The sequence below is a fragment of the Balaenoptera acutorostrata genome, chromosome 13 (genome assembly GCF_949987535.1).
Source record: "Balaenoptera acutorostrata chromosome 13, mBalAcu1.1, whole genome shotgun sequence".
In the NCBI taxonomy this organism is placed as follows: Eukaryota; Metazoa; Chordata; class Mammalia; order Artiodactyla; family Balaenopteridae; genus Balaenoptera; species Balaenoptera acutorostrata.
The window spans coordinates 55,150,366-55,172,723 of NC_080076.1; the positions used below are offsets into that span (position 1 = coordinate 55,150,366).

At 37.2% G+C, this 22,358-nt stretch overlaps 1 protein-coding gene across 1 annotated transcript in view; it reads left to right on the forward strand.

Moving 5' to 3' along the window:
- USP14 (ubiquitin specific peptidase 14) overlaps window positions 1-22,358 on the forward strand; it is a 45,990-nt gene that overhangs the window by 18,279 nt on the left and 5,353 nt on the right. The window contains exons 6-13 of the mRNA XM_007191580.2: window positions 7,805-7,863; window positions 10,723-10,853; window positions 13,123-13,203; window positions 13,593-13,678; window positions 14,357-14,471; window positions 19,248-19,313; window positions 19,458-19,550; window positions 20,965-21,093. Of these exons, the coding sequence (XP_007191642.1) occupies window positions 7,805-7,863; window positions 10,723-10,853; window positions 13,123-13,203; window positions 13,593-13,678; window positions 14,357-14,471; window positions 19,248-19,313; window positions 19,458-19,550; window positions 20,965-21,093 (760 nt within the window). The remainder of the gene's footprint in view (window positions 1-7,804; window positions 7,864-10,722; window positions 10,854-13,122; window positions 13,204-13,592; window positions 13,679-14,356; window positions 14,472-19,247; window positions 19,314-19,457; window positions 19,551-20,964; window positions 21,094-22,358) is intronic.

Here is a 22,358-nt window from a genome sequence, read left to right on the forward strand (position 1 = left end):
TCGTAAGTGTGGGTTTTCTTTTATTTATCTCATTTAACCCTCAGTGGGTGCTTTCAGTCTGAGGACTCTTGTCCTAAACTCTGGGACATTCTTAGCCATTATTTCTTCAGATATTGCTTCTCTTCTATTTTACCTTCCTCTTATATTCTAAATATTGGAGTTTTTGGATCTGTTGCTAATGTCTTTTCTTCTCTGCACTTTTAATTTATTTTTATGTGCTGTGTTCTGGGAGAATGTCTCAGTTCTGTTTTACATTTCACTGATTTGTACGTTAGCTTTGTTTCACAACTGCTCATTTATCACAACCTTCTGTTCTTTTTAATAAAATCTCCCTTTCTTAAGTTTTGGATATGATTCCTGCTTTTATTTCTCTGAGGCTCCAAAGTATTCTTATTTAAAGGTTTTTTTTCCTGTTTGGTCCTTTAACTTTGTTCTCTTTGGATATATGGATTGATCTTCATTTCTTTGAAGATGGTGTACTTATCTTATGCAGTGTATTCTCTTGTGTCCCAAGTGCAAATTATCTGAATGAGTAGCTTGCTGGGGCAGCTCCCTGTCATAGAGGGTGGCTAGTTGGGACAGATTTGCCTTATTTCCAAGACTTCCTCTTTACTTTTTTCATCTGGGATTCCTTATTATAGCCTCTGCTTCAAGGAGAGCTCTCTTTCATGTTTTGGAGTTACTTCTCTGAGTTTTATATAAGCAGGGAGATTTCATCTTGTTGCTTCCATTTTCTTGAAACCAAATAAACTATTTTGAATTCTAAGTTGTTGCAAGAGGGTGGAAGCCCCTGTACTTACTAACTTAATCGATACAGAATGACGTGGATGGGGTTGTATGTCTTTGGGAAAATGACACTAACTGATAAAATAGGAATGAAAGAAAAGAGGACAATTCCATGAAAGATGCTTTACTGCTGGAGATGCTGAAGTTCATCCTCAAATGTATGGCAGGTTCTGGAGAGTGGGATGTATAACGATGAAGAGTAGAAAGAAAATGCATTCAAGAGAAACAGACTGGATTAGCTGAAGAGAGGCGGTGAGGGCCAAGAACTATACCTGTGGATAAAATCTGGTTTGCTTGATGCTGCCCAACAGTGGAACCTCATCTGAATGTGGGAGTTCTAAATTTAGAACATAAAGTGAAAAGTGTATGTAATAAAAATTACCCTTGAAAATTCTATAAGTTACTTGTAAAAGACACTATCACATGACAATATTTTTGTCTTATTGGAGACTGGCAAGCCAACTCTTAATAAGTACAAAACAGTCTTTTCATTAGTAATTAACTAGACTGCTCTTTGACTTTCATTTTCAAATTTGTAGAGGAATGATCTATTCTTGATAGAACTTACCAGTAAAATTGGCTGGACCCAACTTTTTTGGGGGCATTTTATTTATTTATTTTTATAAATTTATTTATTTATTTTTGGCTGTGTTGGGTCTTCATTGCTGCGCATGGGCTTTTCTCTAGTTGTGGTGAGCGGGAGCTACTCTTCGTTGCGGTGCACGGGCTTCTCGTTGTGGTGACTTCTCTTGCTGCAGAGCACAGGCTCTAGGCGTGTGGGCTTCAGTAGTTGCAGCACATGGGCTCAGTAGCTGTGGCTCGCAGGCTCTACAGCACAGGGTCAGTAGTTGTGGCGTATGGGCTTAGTTGCTCTGCGGCATGTGGGATCCTCCTGGACCAGGGCTTGAAGCCGTGTCCCCTGCATTGGCAGGCGGATTCTCAACCACTGTGCCACCAGGGAAGCCCTTTTTGGGGCATTTTAAATGTCCATTTTCTGCGTCTTTTTGAGTCAGTTTTGGTCATTTATTTTTTCCTACGAATTTGTCCTTATGTCTTTAAACTATTTTAGCATATGAGTTACTCGGTTTTGGGATCTGTATTTTTTTCTCCATTTTTATTTCTTATTTTTTCTCTTTTGATTATCTTGCCAGAGGTTTGTGTATTTTTCACAGAATCAGCTATTAGATTTATTCACTCAGTTCTTTCAGTTGTCTGATTCGTTCTACTTTTGTTTGTATTAATGTTTTGTTTCTGTTTTCCTTAGGTTGCATGCTTGGATCATTAATTTTTCTCATGTAGGAATGAAAGTATTTAATTCTGAGGTTTTGCTTGTTTTCTGTTCATTAGATGAGATTGCTCAGATGTTTTTTAAAAAATGTTATAAAAGGGACTTCCCTGGTGGTCCAGTGGGTAAGACTCTGTGCTCCCAATGCAGGGGGCCCGGGTTTGATCCCTGGTTGGGGAACTAGATCCCACATGCATGCCACAAGTAAGAGTTTGCATGCTGCAATTAAGTAGTCCACTTGCCGCAGCTAAGCAGCCCACATGCCACAACTAAAGATCGCGTACACCACAACTAAGACCTGTGCAGTCAAAATAAATAAATAAATAAATATTTAAAAAATAAGTTATAAATTCTTATCTTTTCCTTTTGCCCCAAAGTTTTTTGTTTTTTGCTTTTTTTATTGAAGTATAGTTGTTTTACAATGTTGTGTTAATTACTGCTGTCCAGCAAAGGGATTCGGTTATACATATATATATTCTGTTTTTTTAATATTCTTTTCCGTTATGGTTTATCACAGGATATTGAATATAGTTCTCTGTGTTATACAATAGGACCTTGTTTTATCCATTCTGTATATAAAAGCTTACATCTGATAACCGCAACCTCCCACTCCCTCCCTCCCCCAGCCCCCGCCCCCTCGGCAACCACCAGTCTGTCCTCTATGTCCATGATTCTGTTTCTGGGATAGGTTCATTTGTGTCATATTTTAGATTCCACATATAAGTGATATCATATGGTTATTTGGCTTTCTCTTTCTGACTTACTTCACTTAGTATGATAATCTCTAGTTGTATCCATGTTGCTTCAAATGGCATTATTTCTTTCTTTTTTATGACGGAGTAGTGTTCCATTGTATATATGTACCACATCTTCTTTATCCATTCAGCTGTCCATGAACATTTAGGTTGTTTCTATGTCTTGGCTATTGTGAACAGTGCTGCTATGAACATAGGGGTGCATGTATCTTTTTGAATTACCGTTTTGTCCAGATATATGTCCAGGAGTAGAATTGCTGGATCACATGGTAATTCTATTTTTAGTTTTCTGAGGAACATCCATACTGTTTTCCACAGTGGCTGCACTAGCTTACATTCCCACCAGCTGTGTAAGGAGGGTTCCCTTTTCTCCATACCCTCTCCAGCATTTGTTATTTGTAGACTTTTTTTAAGGTATTATTATTTTTAAAAAATTTATTATTATTATTTATTTATACTATTTATTTTTGGCTGCGTCGGGTCTTAGTTGTGGCATGTGGGATCTTTGTTGAGGCACACGGGATCTTTTCATTGTGGTGCGCGAGCTCTTTGTTGTGGCGTGTGGGCTTCTCTCTAGTGGTGTCATGTGGTTTTTCTCTCTCTTGTTGTGGCGTGCGGGCTCCAGGGTGCGTGGGCTTTGCAGTTGTGGTGCGTGGGTTCCAGAGTGCATGGGCTCAGTAGTTTGCGGCATGCAGGCTCTCTAGTAGAGGCGCACGAGCTCAGTAGTTGTGGTGCTTGGGCTCAGTAGTTGTGGCTCATGGGCTCTAGAGTGCAGGCTCAGTAGTTGTGACGCATGGGCTTAGTTGCTCCGTGGCATGTGGGATCTTCCCGGACCAGGGATTGATCCCGTGTCACCTGCATTGGCAGGCGGATTCTTAACCACTGCGCCACCAGGGAAGTCCCAGTTATTTGTAGCCTTTTTAATGATGGCCAGTCTAACTGGTGTGAAGTGGTACCTTATTGTAGTTTTGATTTGCACTTCCCTAATAATTAGAGATGTCAAGCATCTTTTCATGTGCCTCTTGGCCATCCATATGTCTTCTTTGGAGAAATGTCTAGGTCTTCTGCCCATGTTTTTAAAAAATATTTATTTATTTATTTTGGCTGAGCCGGGTCTTAGTTGCAGCATGCAGGATCTTTGTTGTGGCATGTGGCCTATTTAGTTGTGGCATGCATGTGGGATCTAGTTCCCCGATCAGGGATCGAACCCAGGCCCCCTTCATTGGGAGTGTGCAGTCTTACCCACTGGACCACCAGGGAAATCCCTGCCCATTTTTGGATTGGCTTGTTTGTTTTTTCATTGTTGAGCTGTATGAGCTGTTCGTATATTTTGGAAATTAAGCCCTTGTCTGTTGCATCATTTGCAAATATTTTCTCCTGTTGTCTTTTCGTTTTGTTTATAGTTTCCTTTGCTGTGCAAAACCAAAGTTTGCTTTTAATTATTGAATTATATAGAAACATATGAATATAGAAACAAATGAATTATCCCAGAGTGAACACATCCCTGTAACTGATGGGGATCAGCAGAACTGTGTTAGCACTCCAAAAGTCCCCTCACTGATCCCTTCCTATCCACTGCCCCCAACCTTCTTTGCAAAGTTGTTATACTCACCTGACTTCTAATTTTGAGTAATTTTGCTTATTTTGAACTCTTTATGAACAGAAGCGTACAGATTATGTTCATTTGAGTCAGGCTCATTATATTTGGCTTTTCCATGTTTTGTGTGTGTTCATTCACGTTCATGCTGTAGGGCAGCGGTCCCCAGCGTTTTGGCAACGGGGACTGGTTTCATGGAAGACAGTGTTTTCACGGACTAGGGTGGGGGGGATGGTTTTGGGATGATTCAGAGCATTACATTTGTTGTGCACTTTATTTCTGTTATTACATTGTAATATATAATGAAATAATTACACAACTCACTATAATGCAGAATCAGTGGGAGCCCTGAGCTTGTTTTCCTACAACTGGATGGTCCCACCTGGGGGTAATGGGAGACGGTGACACCTGAAGCGTGTTGCTTATGTCCACTCTACTCCATAAGATGCAGCTTAATTGTCACTTGCCACTCACTGATAGGTTTTTTTTTTTTTTAAATAAATTTATTTATTTGTTTGTTTATTTTTGGCTGCATTGGGTCTTCATTGCTGTGCGCGGGTTTTCTCTAGTTGTGGCAAGCGGGGGCTACTCTTCGTTGCGGTACGCGGGCTTCTCATTGCGGAGGCTTCTCTTGTTGCGGAGCACGGGCTCTAGGCACACGAGCTTCAGTAGTTGTGGCACGCAGGCTCAGTAGTTGTGGCTCGTGGGCTCTAGAGCGCAAGCTCAGTAGTTGTGGCGCATAGGCTTAGTTGCTCCGCGGCATGTGGGATCTTCCCGGACCAGGGATCGAACCCATGTTCCCTGCATCGGCAGGCGGATTCTCAACCACTGAGCCCACTGATAGGGTTTTGATATGAGTCTGCAAGCAGTTGATTTATTATGGTCTCTGTGCAGTCAAACCTCTCTGCTAATGATAATCTGTATTTGCAGCTGCTCCCCAGCGCTAGCATCACTGCCTCAGCTCCACCTCAGATCATCAGGCATTAAATTCTCATAAGGAGCAAGCAACCTAGATCCCTCGCATGCGCAGTTCACAGTAGGGTTTGCACTCCTATGAGAATCTAATGAGGCCTATGATCTGACAGGAAGCGGAGCTCCAGGCAGTGACGCGAGCAATGGGGAGCAGCTGTAAATACAGATGAAGCTTCTCTCCCTCACCTGCTGCTCACCTCCTGCTGTGCAGCCGGGTTCCTAAGAGGCTACATACTAGTACCATTTAGTGTCCTGGGGGTTGGGGACCCCTGCTGTAGGGTACACCATTGTATGTATATACTACCAAATAATTATTCATTTTTCTGTCAATGAATGTTTGGGTTGATCTGATCTATGCCTGAATGTTGTGAATATTTCACAGATTATAGAAAAGTCAAGACATCTTCTTTTTGTAGGTGATAAAGTATAATAGACATTAAGTTTATTAATTACATTCAGATTTTCTATATCATTATTTAATTTTTATTTATTTGCAAAGATTAGGAAAGGTACTCTATTGGTTCTTTTGTCTGAAAAACCTCTCAGTATTTTTACCTGTTAAAACTCTCAGTACTCCTGTCAATTCCTCCTCTTTTCTAACAGTTTTTTCTTTGTAAAGTTCATTATGAATGTTTGGCTTATTGGATGGTTTTATCTTAATTAGGAATTATAAGTTTTCTTGGTATAATATTGAGAGTTTTAGGGGGGTGGTATTAAATTAGCTATGATTTTTCTGTTCTCAGATAATTAAAAAAAGATTGATAATTCATTAATGCAGCTTTTGTCATAAATGTAGAAATAGTTACATACTCATGTTACCCTGTAACTAGATGTAAATTCATAACAGCGGCAGTTATGTAATTACATACTTCAGTGATGTTATGGGATGCATCTACTTTATGAGTTCTTTGTTTTAACTTCAGAAGTGCCCTTTAAAAAGTTGCTAAACTGTCTGACAGGGAAACTATTATGATTTTTATTTTTTAAATGAACATATATAATTTAGACAATATGCATTATTGTATATTGAAAAATTAAGAATTTTTTAGTTGCAAGAGTTTCCAAAAGATCTAAACAAATGAAAAAAAGAAAGAAAATTCTTCCATTGAATATAATTTAACATAATATTTTCTGTAACCTCTTTCATTCACTTACATAAGCACAGAGTTTTTTTTTTTTCTTGGCTGCATTGGGTCTTTGTTGCTGCGCAGGCTTTCTCTAGTGGTGAGCGGGGGCTACTCTTCATTGCAGTACGTGGGCTTCTCATTGCAGTGGCTTGTTTTGTTGCAGAGCACGGGCTCTAGGCACACGGGCTCAGTAGTTGCAGTGCACAGGCTCAGTAGTTGTGGCACATGGGCTTAGTTGCTCTGCGGCATGTGGGATCTTCCCAGACCAGGGATCGAACCCATGTCCCCTGAATTGGCAGGCGGATTCTTAACTACTGCGCCACCAGGGAAGTCCCCTTTTTTTTTTTCAAATTGGAATATGATTTACATCTAGTGAAATGTATGCATCTTATGTGTTTGGTGTGATCAGTTTTGACAAATGCAAATTCTCTGTAACTCATTTTATAATAAAATTTATAGAACATTTTCATCATCTCAGGAAGCTTTATTGTACCTTTTCCAGTCAACTGCCCAGCTCCCCCAAGTAACCACTGATCTTATATTAGTTTTGTGGGATCTCTCCCATTGCCCAGTGTTTAATACCTGAATGATAATTTTTGATCCTTTGTCGTAAAACATTGTATAAGTAAATACAGTGGTTTGAATATTTCCTTTGGGTGGCCAGTCCTTTGTACTGCCATAAATTAACTGAGAATCATAAAAGTGAATTTAGAAATCATTTAATAGAAACCCTTTATTTTATAGGTAAGAAAACTGACTTGAAATTTAAGTGACTTATTTAGTGTTGTGTAGGAAGTTAGTGCTGAATGTAGATTTATTGATTTTCATTTAATGTTTTTGATCTAATGATTTTTTCTTCATTTCTGAAATTATATTTTATTTTCTTTGTAATAATGGACATTAAATGTGTACTTTTTTATTTTATTTATTTTTTTAACATCTTTATTGGAGTATAATTGCTTTACAATGTGTTAGTTTCTGCTGTATAACAAAGTGAGTCAGCTATGTGTACTTTTTTGTTTACACAATTTTTAGAAAATGTTATAGATGAGTTAGACAAGAGGAAAGAATTTAAAGTAGGCTTCATTCATCTAATTTCCGTTTTTTCTTAGCAGTCCTTTTTTGCCCATATCATTCTTAAAGGAACGAGACCAGAAGAGAAGAAGAAAAAATGGTGGGAACAACTCAGAGAAACTTGTAGTTGAGGCTTTCATAATAACTAATTTCTTCCCATTTGAGTTTCAGAATAAAGTGAATATTTAATTCTGTCTTAATGTCCTAGGTATGCAGGTGCCTTGAGAGCTTCAGGGGAAATGGCTTCAGCACAGTATATTACTGCAGGTCAGTATCTTAAATATACTACTTTTCAAGAGGGAATATGGTATTCAATAAATGTCATTTTTCACTCACAGTTTTTTTTAGTATCTTTCTGTTTTCAAAATGTATTTTTAAAACATCACCTCATTAAAATTAGAGTACTTACACTTACATTAAACAACTTGGGACTTATTATCCACGTTATAAACCAGTGATGTCTGTCCTATTTGAAAAAATCTTTGGATTAGTGGGTATTCATGTAAGGAAGTTGGATATGAGGTAGGAGAAATAGAAATTCTAGAAGTATCTTGTTTCTTTATTACATGAGACAGTGTATTCTGCCTCCACTGCCCCATTTTGGACAGTTTTACAAATGAATATTCTCTTAAATCCTTGGGCTGGGTTGATAGGGTTTTTAACAGCCTTGCCTTTTTTTGGGGGGGGGTGGAGGGGTGGTTTGTAACAGCTTTATTGAGAGACAATTCACATACCATACTACTCACCCATTTAAGTTATACAGTTCACTGTTTTTTAGTTTACTCATAGAGTTAAGCAGTCATCACCACAATCAATTTTAGAATATTTTCATCACTAGAAAATAAACCCTGTAACATTCAGCAGTCACCCCGTTTCCTCTCACCACTACCAGCCCTGTGCAACCAGTAATCTACTGTCAGTCTACAGATTTGCCTATTCTAGAATGTTGATATAAATGGAATTGTACAGTATGTGGTCTTTTTTGATGGCTTCTTTCACTTAGAATGTTTTTGAGGTTCAGCCACATCATAAACATGTATCAGTACTTCATTCCTTTTTATTGCTGAGTAAGATTCCATTGTATTGGATATATCACATTTCATTTATCCTTTCATCATTGATAAGACATTTGGGTAGTTTCCACTTTTTGACCAATATAAATATTGCTAAACATTTGTGTACAAGTCTGTGTGGACATATGTTTTCATTTCTCTTGGGTATATATCTAGGAGAGGAATCGTTGGGTCACATGGTAACTATGTGAGGAACTGCCAGACTGTTTTCCAAAGCAGCTGCATCATCTTATATTCCTCCCAGCATGTATGAGGATTCTGATTTCTTTGTATCCTCACTGACGCTAGGTATTGAATGTCTTTGATTATAGCCATTCTAGGGGTGTGAAATGGTATCTCATTGTGGTCAATCATTAATCTGTAATACTATAAACAGTAGGTTTCTTTGCATCATTTGGAATTAGATTTTCCTCTAACCTTTTTCCCTGAAAGTAGATTCATTTGTTGAAGTTTTTACTGGGAAAATGTGATCACATATCTAGTTCATCTGGTAACTTATGTATCTAAGAGTTGCTCAGAATTTCAACAGCTTCTCCAGTGTCTTATAGGAGGCTTGCAGTATTGATGGGATGAAAAATACCATTCTTTACTTTTTGCTTCTTGATTTTTTAAGTTTTTTATTTTGAAATAAATTTAAATTCACAGAAAAGTTGCAAGAATTCACCAATTACTAACTTTTTGTCACATCTGGATCATCAGTCTCTGTAATGCATGTTCTTTTTTTCTGAACCATTTGAGTGTAAGTTGCAGACATCATGTTTTTTGTTCCTGAATACTTCAGTATGTATTTCCTGAGAATAAGGACATTCATAACCACAAGATGGTTATTTTTCAAAGTCTGGGAATTTAACACTGATGTTAACTCGTAATACTGACTTGATTAAATTTTGCCAATTAACTCCGTATTGCCCCATTATAAAGTTGTTTTTCTTTTTTGCTTCAGGAGCCAATTTAGGATCACACATTGCATTTAGTTATGTTGTTATGTCTCATTAGTCTCTTAATGTATAGTGTGTCTTTTGAGCTTTTTCTTTCAAACTAATGAAATATTTGAGCTGCTCTGTTCATGGTATATATTAAATTAAATAATCTGGGGTTTTTTCTTGTTTTTTTTTTTGAGAAGTGTATCCTTTAAAGTGTTATTACAATTTAGGCTTTTTTTATTTTAAAATTATTAGCTTAGTAGGGATGCATAATTTCAGCTCTACCTCCTAAAATATTTTTTAAACATTGTGTTTAGTAGTTTTATTCAGGAACATTTCATTGAGTACTTACTTTGTGCTGAGATGTTGTATTTTAGTATTTGCTATGCTAAATAGTCTGTATACTAATGATAACATTTCACATTTTAGTTAACAAAACAATGCAAGATAAGCTAGATTAGAGTTTTGCTTGCTATACATGAAGTAAGGGCAAGGTGTGATAGCTAGGGAGTCAACAGAGAAAAAGTATTCTGAACTCGAGCAGGGCTGAGTTTATGACCACGGGATTTATGATGATGAGAGAGGATAAGCAGAGGAAAGATTTTGAAGAAGGCAAATTAGTTTTGGTTCTTAGCTGTTCAGTACAGTCAGGAAGTTTGTTTAAGGATTTAAACATACTTCATTTAAACATACTCCAGATTTCAATACTCAGGAGTTCAGTACACGGGAACCAAGTATGGGCTTAAAGGGAGGAGGGTTGGGAGTGGTTACCTGACGTCCTGATAATGGCGGAACTGTAGCATAGCATCATGCCTGTGTGATTCCTAGACAGAAGTTATGTGTTGTCTGTATTAAATGAATATACCCTGCTTTATTAGGGAAGACAAAGGCTGTCAAGGAGAGAGAGACATTGTTTATAGCTAGTGATTGATTGCATTATAAAGTCTAATGGTGAGTTAAGATTTAAAAACAAATTATTTTCTTATTAGGGATCCAGCAATTGCAAAAGGAATGGATATACTTAAAAATAATTAATAAGCATTTCTTGGTATTAATTGAGAATTAATTTACAGTAGCATGTATTAAATATGTCACTGTTTTACTAAGGAAGTATTTGCTTTGTTTTTAAGCCCTTAGAGATTTGTTTGATTCCATGGATAAAACTTCTTCCAGTATTCCACCTATTATTCTACTGCAGTTTTTGCACATGGCTTTTCCACAGTTTGCAGAGAAGGGCGAACAAGGACAATATCTTCAACAGGTAATCAGGGCAAGGTTCTGTGGTTTTCATTTTGTAAATGTAAAACTTAGGCGTCCTACACGTACTGGAGTATATTTGGAAATACAAGTAATCAGTCCTCTCTAGTTCACACCACCATTATCTCTTGCCTGGAGAGGTGCAGTAGTCTGTTAACTGATCATCTTGCTTCTGCCTTTTGTGGTGTTTCTCTACACAGCCCCCAGAGTCCTTTTAAAAATGTAAATAAGATTATGTTGGTTTCCTTGTTCAGTAACTCCTAGTGACTTTCTGTCTCAGTCCTAAACAGTCTAGCTCCTGGCTACCTCTCTGAGCTCATCATGTGCCACTCTTCCCCTTGCTCAGTTCTCTCCAGATACACTGACTTCCTTGCTATTTTTTAAAAACCCTCATACACTGACTTCCTTGCTATTTTTTAAAAACCCTCCAAGTATCCTCTTTCTGTAGGACCTTTGCTCTTTTTCCTTTGGCTCCCAGGTGCATGGCTTGCTTCCTCACCTCATTCAGGTCTCATGGCTCAAATGTCAAGGCATCACAGAGGCTTTCCTTGACAGTCCTATTGAAATAGCACACTTCCTTTCCCCTAATCGCTTTCTTTTTTTTTTTTTTAACACCTTTATTGGAGTATAATTGCTTTACAATGGTGTGTTAGTTTCTGCTTTATAACAGAGTGAATCAGCTATACATATACATATATCCCCATATCTCCTCCCTCTTGCGTCTCCCTCCCATCCTCCCTATCCTACCCCTCTAGGTGGTCACAGAGCACCCAGCTGATCTCCCTGTGCTATGCAGCTGCTTCCCACTAGCTATCTCTTTTACATTTGGTAGTGTATATATGTCCATGCCACTCTCTCACTTCGTCCCAGCTTACCCATCCCCCTCCCCTTGTCCTCAAGTCCATTCTCTACATCTGTGTCTTTATTCCTGTCCTACCCCTAGGTTCTTCAGAACCATTTTTTTTTCTTTTTTTTAGATTCCATATATATGTGTTAGCATACGGTATTTGTTTTTCTCTTTCTGACTTCACTCTGTATGACAGACTCTAGGTCCATCCACCTCACTGCAAATAACTAAATTTCGTTTCTTTTTATGGCTGAGTAATATTCCATTGTATATATGTGCCACATCTTCTTTATCCATTCATCTGTTGATGGACACTTAGGTTGCTTCCATGTCCTGGCTATTGTAAATAGAGCTGCAGTGAACATTGTGGTACATGACTCTTTTTGAATTATGGTTTTCTCAGGGTATATGCCCAGTAGTGAGATTGCTGGGTGGTATGGTAGTTCTATTTTTAGTTTTTTAAGGAACATCCATACTGTTCTCCATAGTGGCTGTATCAATTTACATTCCCACCAACAGTGCAAGAGGTCCCTTTTCTCCACACCCTCTCCAGCATTTATTGTTTGTAGATTTTTTGATGATGGCCATTCTGACCGGTGTGAGGTGATACCTCATTGTAGTTTTGACTTGCATTTCTCTAATGATTAGTGATGTTGAGTATCCTTTCATGTGTTTGTTGGCAATCCCCTAATCACTTTCTGCTCCCATATTGCTTTTTTTCCCTTCATAACCCTCTCTTTACTTGAATTTGTTATATTTTGTTTCTGTTCCCCATTAGGACTTTTCCTATTTTGTTGACTGCTGTGTATTCCTAGTGTCTAGAATAGTGTTTAGCATAATAATGAATTCACAAAACATCTTTTTTTTTTTTTAATGGTTGAATTTTTTTTTTTTTTTTAAAGTATAAGCCAACTGTGGTTACTGTGTTAGGAGAGATTGATTGATTGATTGATTGATTGATTGCTGTGTTGGGTCTTCATTTCTGTGTGAGGGCTTTCTATAGTTGTGGCAAGTGGGAGCCACTCTTCATCGCAGTGTGCGGGCCTCTCACTATCGTGGCCTCTCTTGTTGCGGAGCACAGGCTCCAGACGTGCAGGCTCAGTAGTTGTGGCTCACAGGCCTAGTTGCTCCACGGCATGTGGGATCTTCCCAGACCAGGGCTCGAACCCGTGTCCCCTGCATTGGCAGGCAGATTCTCAACCACTGCGTCACCAGGGAAGCCCCACGAAACATCTCTTGAATGAATGAATAAACTATTCTGGAATTCTTCATTGTTTTGAAGATCATATAATATTTAATTTGGCTTAATATTTTTAAAGAAAAAAACAACTTCCCCTTCTCTAAGGAAACAGTAATTTGGAGGGATTTTATAGATCAAACACTGTAATAGCAGAAATTACTTACTGTGTCACTTTTTAAATTACAGGATGCTAATGAATGTTGGATACAAATGATGCGAGTATTGCAACAGAAATTGGAAGCTGTAGAGGATGATACTGTTAAAGAGGTAATTGAAATATATTTGTGAATATAGACTTTGATTCTCTATCCCACCCCCACCCTGAAGTCTTAGTTCATCCTAATAGTTAGACATGTACTTGAATACTTTAGATGCTGAATCTGTAGTTGGAACTTGACAGCTTGCATTTGGTGCTTGAATTCAATGCATTATTTGCTAAATTTAATCAATTGAGATTATTGAGCATTTTAAAAATGCATTATAAAAAATTACAATTTTTTGGTAATATTTTTTGATCAGTAGAAGGATTTTACAGAAAGGGATTACATTTTAAAAAGCTTAAATGTGTGTTACTAAACTGGATTGTGTGGGAGCCAATGTACATTAATATGCATGTGATGTAAAGTTGGAATTTTTTATTTCATCTTAACTTGCAGACAGATTCTTCATCTGTACCAGCAGTGACACCTTCTAAAAAGAAAAGTTTAATTGATCAGTTCTTCGGAGTTGAATTTGAAACTACGTATCCTTATGAGCCAAGATTAGTATGACTGTAATCATAACTTATTAGAAGTGAATTGGTATAAATAGCGTTGTTGCCTGGAGTGGTGGGTGGGATATGAAGGAAAATTCTTCAGAGGTTTTTATGCTTAAAAAATGTGGAAATCAGGAATTTGGAAAAATACACCCTTTGGAGTGCTCTTGAAGTTTAGATAAATGTACTCTTTAAGGCCATTCATTATTTTTTCCTAAGAACATCTTTAGCAGAATACCTCATTAATTCACCTCATAGAGAATTAATTTTTAATTATGAAATGGGATAAATCAGCTAAATTATATACATGAGATTGATACAATTAATAAAACATGAATTTAGGAGAGTACTATTTTCTATATCATGGGTGGAAACTTAGAAAAAGATTTGTTTATCTATCTTTGGGTTATTAAGACCATTTTAAGACTATAAATACCAACTTACATTTGTTGAGAGTTTATCCTTTTACACACTTTCATTAATCCGTATTGTTGGTAAGTGAATGAGCATTTTTAGGTATATTAAAATGAATCTCTTTTGGAAGACTGAAATGTTTTAAATACCAATGAATGATGCTATTAATTTTAATAGCATTAAGATAACTTATTCAAGGTTATATAACAAATTGAATGCCTATTGGCAAATTCCTTATCTTATTTTTCAAAGCATGAAATGTACAGAATCTGAAGAAGAAGAAGTCAGTAAAGGAAAGGAAAGTCAGCTTCAGCTTAGCTGTTTTATCAATCAAGAAGTCAAGTATCTTTTTACAGGACTTAAGTTGGTAAGGACAATTGCAGTTCATCCCCATTGTTTGTAGATTCTGTATTTGCAAATACACCTACTTGCTAAAATGTATTTGTAACCCCAACATAAGTACTCATGGTGCTTTCATGGTCATTTGTAGATATGCACAGGGTGACAAAAATTTTGAGTCGCCTGACTCACACTGTTTCACCTGAGGTCCCAAAGGTGATGCTCTACCTTCTTGTTTCAGTGCTCATACTATAAACAAGTACCCTTTTTGTGGTAATTTTAATGCCACATTTCTTGCATTTTTGTGCTTTTTCTTGGTCATCTTGCTGTTTATAATGCCCTTCAGGCATAATGCTGAAGTGCTGTCTGGTGTTCTAAGTGCAAGAAGGCTGTGACGTGCCTTAAGGAGAAAATAACATTTGTTAGATAAGCTTCATTCAGGGATGAGTTATAGTGTACTTGGCTGTGAGTTCAGTGTATGTTAAGGTGTCATTAAATAGCAGAAACACATAAAACAAGGTTGTGTATTGATCGGTTGACAAAAATGTTGTGGCCAGAGGCTCGAAGGAGGCCTCTGAGGGTATTATAATGAGGATATATTAATGTGAGGTATAAACTGGGATTGTATTGTGCAAATGAGGGCATGTAGTCATTCTCCCATTACACTAGTATTAAAGTTGAGGCCCTAGATTTTAAGTGACTTACTTGGTTTGTGGCAGAGCCAGATCTAAAACTTGCTTGTCTTATTTTTCAGTTAGTACTGTTTGCCCAGTGCCATACTAAAGAATCCACTCTAATGAGCAGATTGATAAAATAGAACAATTTTCTTGCCTAACATTTATTTGATATGGTTTGGGGGAATATGTACATCTCTTGAATGATGGGCAGTGAATTGGGGCAGGAATTACATTGAAAACAAGGTTATTTGTTGTCAGGGAGCTCCCATGTACAGTTTGGGGTAAGATTGGGTTAGGGGAAATACTGGTAAATGTTTCTGTAAGAAACAGATAGATAAATAGTGCTATTCTTTGCCCTGTGATACTGAGGGGAGAGTTGTGGTGAGGCATGATGGCTTTTAAGAGAAGTTCACTTGAAAAGCATACGTGAATTTATGCAAATCAATCAATGTGATAAACCATATTAACAAATTGAAGGAGAAAGACCATATGATCATCTCTATAGATGCAGAAAAAGCTTTTGCCAAAATTCAGTACCCATTTATGATATAAACCCTTCAGAAAGTAGGCATAGAGGGAACTTACCTCAACGTAATAAAGGCCATATATGACAAACCCACAGCCAACATCGTTCTCAATGGTGAAAAACTGAAACTATTTCCTCTAAGATCAGGAACAAGACAAGGTTGTCCACTCTCACCACTGTTATTCAGCATAGTTTTGGAAGTTTTAGCCACAGCAATCAGAGAAGAAAAAGAAATAAGAGGAATCCAAATCGGAAAAGAAGAAGTAAAGCTGCCAGTGTTTGCAGATGACATGATACTATTCATAGAGAATCCTAAAGATGCTACCAGAAAACTACTAGAACTAATCAATGAATTTTATAAAGTAGCAGGATACAAAATTAATGCACAGAAATCTCTTGCATTCCTATACACTAATGATGAAAAATCTGAAAGAGAAATTAAGGAAACACTCCCATTTACCACTGCAAGAAAAAGAATAAAATACCTAGGAATGAACCTACCTAAGGAGACAAAAGACCTGTATGCAGAAAACTATAAGACACTGATGAAAGAAATTAAAGATGATACAAACAGATGGAGAGATATACCATGTTCTTGGATTGGAAGAATCAACATTGTGAAAATGACTGTACTTCCCAAAGCAATCTACAGATTCAATGCAATCCCTATCAAACTGCCAATGGCATTTTTCACAGAACTAGAACAAAAAGTTTCACAATCTGTATGGAAACACAAAAGACTCCAAATAGCCAAAGCAATCTTGAGAAAGAAAAACAGAGCTGGAGGAATCAGGCTCCTGGACTTCAGACTGTACTACAAAGCTACAGTAATCAAGACAGTATGGTACTGGCACAAAAGCAGAAATATAGATCCATGGAACAGGATAGAAAGCCCAGAGATAAACCCACACAAATATGGTCACCTTATCTTTGATAAAAGAGACAAGAATATACAATGGAGAAAAGACAGCCTCTTCAATAGGTGGTGCTGGGAAAACTGGATAGCTCCATGTAAAAGAATGAAATTAGAACACTCCCTAACACCATACACAACAATAAACTCAAAGTGGATTAAAGACCTAAATGTAATGCTATACAGTATAAAACTCTTAGAGGAAAACATAGGCAGAACACTATATGACATAAATCACAGCAAGATCCTTTTTGACCCACCTCCTAGAGAAACGGAAAAATAAACAAATAGGACCTAATGAAACTTAAAAGCTTTTGCACAGCAAAAGGAAACATAAACAAGATGAAAAGACAACCCTCAGAATGGGAGAAAATACTTGCAAATGAAGCAACTGACAAAGAATTAATCTCCAAAATTTACAAGCAGCTCATGCAGCTCAATATCAAAAAAACAAACAACCCAATCCAAAAATGGGCAGAAGACCTAAATAGACATTTTTCCAAAGAAGATATACAGATTGCCAACAAACACATGAAAGGATGCTCAACATCACTAACCATTAGAGAAATGCAAATCACAACTACAATGAGGTATCACCTCATTATCAGTCAGAATGCCCATCATCAAAAAATCTACAAACAATAAATGCTGGAGAGGGTATAGAGAAAAGGGAGCCGTCTTGCACTGTTAGTGGGAATGTAAATTGATACAGTCACTATGGAGAACAGTATGGAGGTTCCTTAAAAAACTAAAAACAGAACTGCCATACCACCCAGCAATCTCACTACTGGGCATATACCCTGAGAAAACCATAATTCAAAAAGAGTCATGTACCACAATGTTCATTGCAGCTCTATTTACAGTAGCCAGGACATGGAAGCAACCTAAATGTCCATCGACAGATGAATAGTTAAAGAAGATGTGGCACATATATACAATGGAATATTAGCCATAAATAGAAACAAAATTGAGTTATTTGTAGTGAGGTGGGTGGACATAGAATCTGTCATACAGAGTGAAGTAAGTCAGAAAGAAAAACAAATACCGTATGGTAAAACATATACATGGAATCTAAAAAAAAAAAAAAGGTTCTGAAGAACCTAGGGGCAGGACAGGAATAAAGACGCAGACGTAGAGAATGGACTTGAGGACACGGGGAGGGGGAAGGGTAAGCTGGGACAAAGTGAGAGAGTGGCATGGACATAGCTACACTACCAAATGTAAAATAGATAGCTAGTGGGAAGCAGCCACACGGCACAGGGAGATCAGCTAGGTGCTTTGTGACCACCTAGAGGGGTGGCATAGGGAGGATGGGAGGGAGATGCAAGAGGGAGGAGATATGGAGATATATGTATAGCTGATTCACTTTATTATAAAGCAGAAACTAACACACCATTGTATACTCCAATAAAGATGTTAAAAAAAAAAAGGGAAAAGTAAAAATAAATAAATAAAAATAAAAGCATACAGATACTAGCTTACCACCCCAAGTCCTATAACAAATTATGATACAAGTTTCAGGGCATCAAAACGTGATGTAAATGTTAATTGGAGAGTGTGGGATAGAATGTTTTGGCAGGGACTCTCCAGGGTATATTCTTCATAATTTTATAAAATTCCAGGAAAACTAAGTATACCTGGAACTTCTAGATGATCATGGATTGATGGTAATAATATGTAGCTTACCTGATGAGTAACATTGTACCATATATCCTTTCTTTAAAAACATGTATTAATGTATGTATTAATGTATTAATTAATTTATTGTCTTGGTAATTTTTTAGATTCCTTATCATCATTCGTTTTATTTTTGAGTAATTTTGCTCCACATTTCTTTACCTCTTTGTTGCCAGATAAACTTGGTTAAATGTTAAAAAGCTACTCCATGGTGATTCCTTTTGTAATTAGTAATTTTTAAAAATCAAACCTGAAACAATTTTTATATAAGTGTAACATGCTTGTTGAACATAGAATATATACCAAATAGTTCTCCAAGTTTTCTCCATGTACTAATGTAATTCTGACAACAGCGCTGTCACGTTAAGTGCTTTTAGCACTATTTACATCTATGATGCACCATTTACAGATGATGCCCAGAGGGATAACTGTCTTGCTCAATGTCACACAGGCTGTAAGGAGTGGAATGGCAGACATGATGGTTATAAGATATAATGGCTAAAGGCTTTCCCACATTTATTAGATTAACAGAGGTTTTCTGTGTTACGACTTTTCTCAAATTTAACAAAAACTGATTTGTTCTGGAAGGTTTTGCTAAATAAAGCGTAAAGAACAAGGGTTATCTACATTCTCTTAATTTTCTTCTAATATGAATATTCTGATGATCCATAAGTAGAGGAATACTATGAAAGGCTTCCTTAGGTTGTATAAAATACAGTATAAACTCTCAGAATCTGAGCATTTGGGTCATAATTAAAAGACTTCAAGTATTATTTACATTCTGAGGAGTTCACGCCAGTAAAAATTGATGCCTTTTAAGAACTGAACCATATCTAAAAGCCTTCCCACATTGTCTTCATTCAAATTATTTCTCAGGGGTATAAACCCGTTGATGTACTATTTGTTGTCTATTAATTAGTACTGTTGATAATTTTTAAAAGAATTAAAGATATAACTGTATTGCAGAAGAAAATTCTTTAATGTTTGGACTTCTGTTATGTTCTTTTTTAGCGACTTCAGGAAGAAATCACCAAACAGTCTCCAACATTGCAAAGAAATGCTTTGTACATCAAATCTGTAAGTTTTGGAATCCAGTTCCATTTACTAGAAAGGTTTCCAGCTAATTAATGTTACCCAGTCTTTGTTTTTACCAAACTGAGGAATTAAAAACTTGGGTGGTATTTGTATGTTACAGAATTTCTTTCCACTTTGTCTCCTCAGTCCAAGATCAGCCGGTTGCCTGCTTACTTGACTATTCAGATGGTTCGATTTTTTTATAAAGAGAAGGAATCTGTGAATGCCAAAGTTCTTAAGGTTAGTAACGAACCTTACTATAATAAATTATTGTAATTCTCTGAAGGTAATTCTTAACTTACAATAGGTTTCTTTATTCTTTTAGGGATAAACTCACTTTAAAATACTGTAAATAGGGAAGTTATTAACATTAGACAAGTGGTTCTTAATAAGAATATGTATTGGAATTATCTATTGTCCTTTTTATTTTAAATCATACACACGCCTGCCCCTCAACCACCACCAAGCATCTGATTAAGTGGGGCCTTAGGTCTTACATTTTTCAAAAGGTAATTCTGATGGGTGCCCTCCATTCCCCAGAAATATTGCCCTAGACCAGATCCTCAATTCCAGAGATACTGGTCCAGTAGGTTTGGGGACGGGAGTGGGGTAAGGGGCAATATAACACACTCTATTCTAGGCGGTTCCTTTCTTCCAGGTGAAAGGAGAGTGTTAAGTTACTGGTGCCCAAGGAATACTTAAATTGTAATCATTTGATGTCAGAGCCTACCTTATGATTCATCTGTTTTGTTGAACTGTAGCTCTGCTGTGTATCCATAGAGTCTCTGATCCTTGGGAGAGGCATATATAATACTAGCCTCTTGAGCTGAAATTTATAATACATTTTCAGATATACTTAGTGTCATATGAACAGGTTAAATGTAGTTGAAGTATCTGCTAGTCTAGTATTTCTGAAATGCTTCTTTTATTGTTTAAATTTTAAAAAAAACTTAGTTATTTCGCTGCATTGGCTCTTAGTTGCAGCACACGGGATCTTTGTTGCGGCATGCGGGATCTTTCGTTGTGGCGTGTGGGCTCTTTGCAGCGTGCGGCCTTCTCTCTAGTTGTGGCATGCGGGCCCTAGAGCATGTGGGCTCAGTAGTTGCAGCACTCAGGCTCTCTAGTTGTGGCGCACGGGCTGCAGAGCGCACGGGCTCGGTAATTGCAGCATGTGGGCTCTCTAGTTGTGGTGCGTGGGGCTCCAGAGCACACGGGCTCAGTAGTTGCGGCACATGGGCTCTCTAGTTGTGCGTGGGCTCTAGAGCACGCAGGCTTAGTTGCTCCGCGGCATATGGGATCTTAGCTCCCTGACCAGGGGTTGAACCCGTGTCCTGTGTATTGGGAGGTGGATTCTTAACCACTGGACCACCAGGGAAGTCCCTGTTGTTTAAATTTTTTGGTAACTCCTCTGAGGTCAGTTTCATGGGTTAAAATGTTTAATGGAAAAGTTAAAATTTTTTTTATCTTAAAGTTAGGACCAGATTGAAAATAAACACTTGATATCTTCAAATGCATAGATTTCCATGTGAATTTTACAGTTCTTATTTTCAACTTTATTTGAATATGAAAGCAGTACTTTAAAAAGTGTGATAAATATTTTAAATAACTACCTTTATAAGTCTGTTTGCACTTTTTCTTTTTGGTTTGTATATAGGATGTTAAATTTCCTCTTATGTTGGATGTGTACGAACTATGTACACCAGAACTTCAAGAGAAAATGATTTCTTTTCGATCAAAATTCAAGGATCTGGAAGATAAAAAAGTAAATCAGCAGCCAAAGACAGTAGGTTCTTATTGGTCATTTTCTAATCTTAATATGTTTATCTTTAATCCGTGTCCAGTATTCATTTTATATTGTTAACCTATTAGTAAAAATGGATGAACCTGTGTTTAGCATATATACAAATCTTGCAGGTATTGGTGCAAGCCCTTAAAGTTTTAGGTGTGTTTAGCATAAGAAAAAGAACTCTAGCTATGCTAAATGGGTCCTTTATGGTAGAATAAACTTAATATTTTCTTTTCCCATAAAAATCTGCAGCTTATATTCCTTTTATATCAATATTTATTTCCTCAAATTTTTATTTTATTTCCGTAAAATCTTGCCTTGTAAAATTCAGAGTATTTTATTATTTTCCTTGTAAGGCATCTCTAGTTTTTAAAATGGAATTAGTGTTATCAAATATTGCTTCATTATGCCCACTTGTGACAACTTAAGTCATATCTTTTAACAAGCACCTGTAACTGATAAAATTATAACCTTAGCAACTTTATATTTAATAAATTGTATATTTTAAATTCAGAGAAGGGACAGCTGAATTATATGTTGGATTGTTTTCTTCAAAAGGAAAAAGGTATTTCCTGGTAACTAGGAATATTTCCAGTGTGATATTATATACCAAATTTTAAAATTAAATTCTTCTGCAGGTTACTGTGTTTGTGTGTTAAAAGCAATTTTTAAAAAATTAAACTTTATTTTGAGATAATTGTAGAATCACATGCAGTTACAAGAAATAATAGAGTTCCTGAGTACCTTTTACCCAGTTTCTCCTAGTGGTAACATCTTGCAAAGCTGTAATACAATATCACAACCAGGATACTGACTTTGATGTAGTCTAGATGCAGTACATTTCCCCTACCACAACGATCCTTCATGCTGCCCCTTTGTAGCCAAATCCACTTTCCTTTCCCCCTACCCCCTTCTTTTTTTTTTTTTTAATAAATTAATTAATTTATTTTTGGCTGTGTTGGGTCTTTGTTGCTGGTGCAGGCTTTCTTTGGTCACGTGCGGTGACTGGGGGCTGCTCTTTGTGTGATGCGCGGGCTTCTCTTTGTGTTGGCTTTTCTTGTTGCGGAGCACGGGCTCTAGGCGTGCAGGCTTCAGCAGTTGTGGCTCACAGGCTCAGTAGTTGCAGCGTGCGGGCTTCAGTAGTTGTGGCTTGTGGGCTCCAGAGTGCAGGCTCAGTAGTTGTGGCCCACGGGCCTATTTGCTCCGCAGCATGTGGGATCTTCCCAGACCAGGGCTCGAATCCATGTCCCCTACATTGGCAG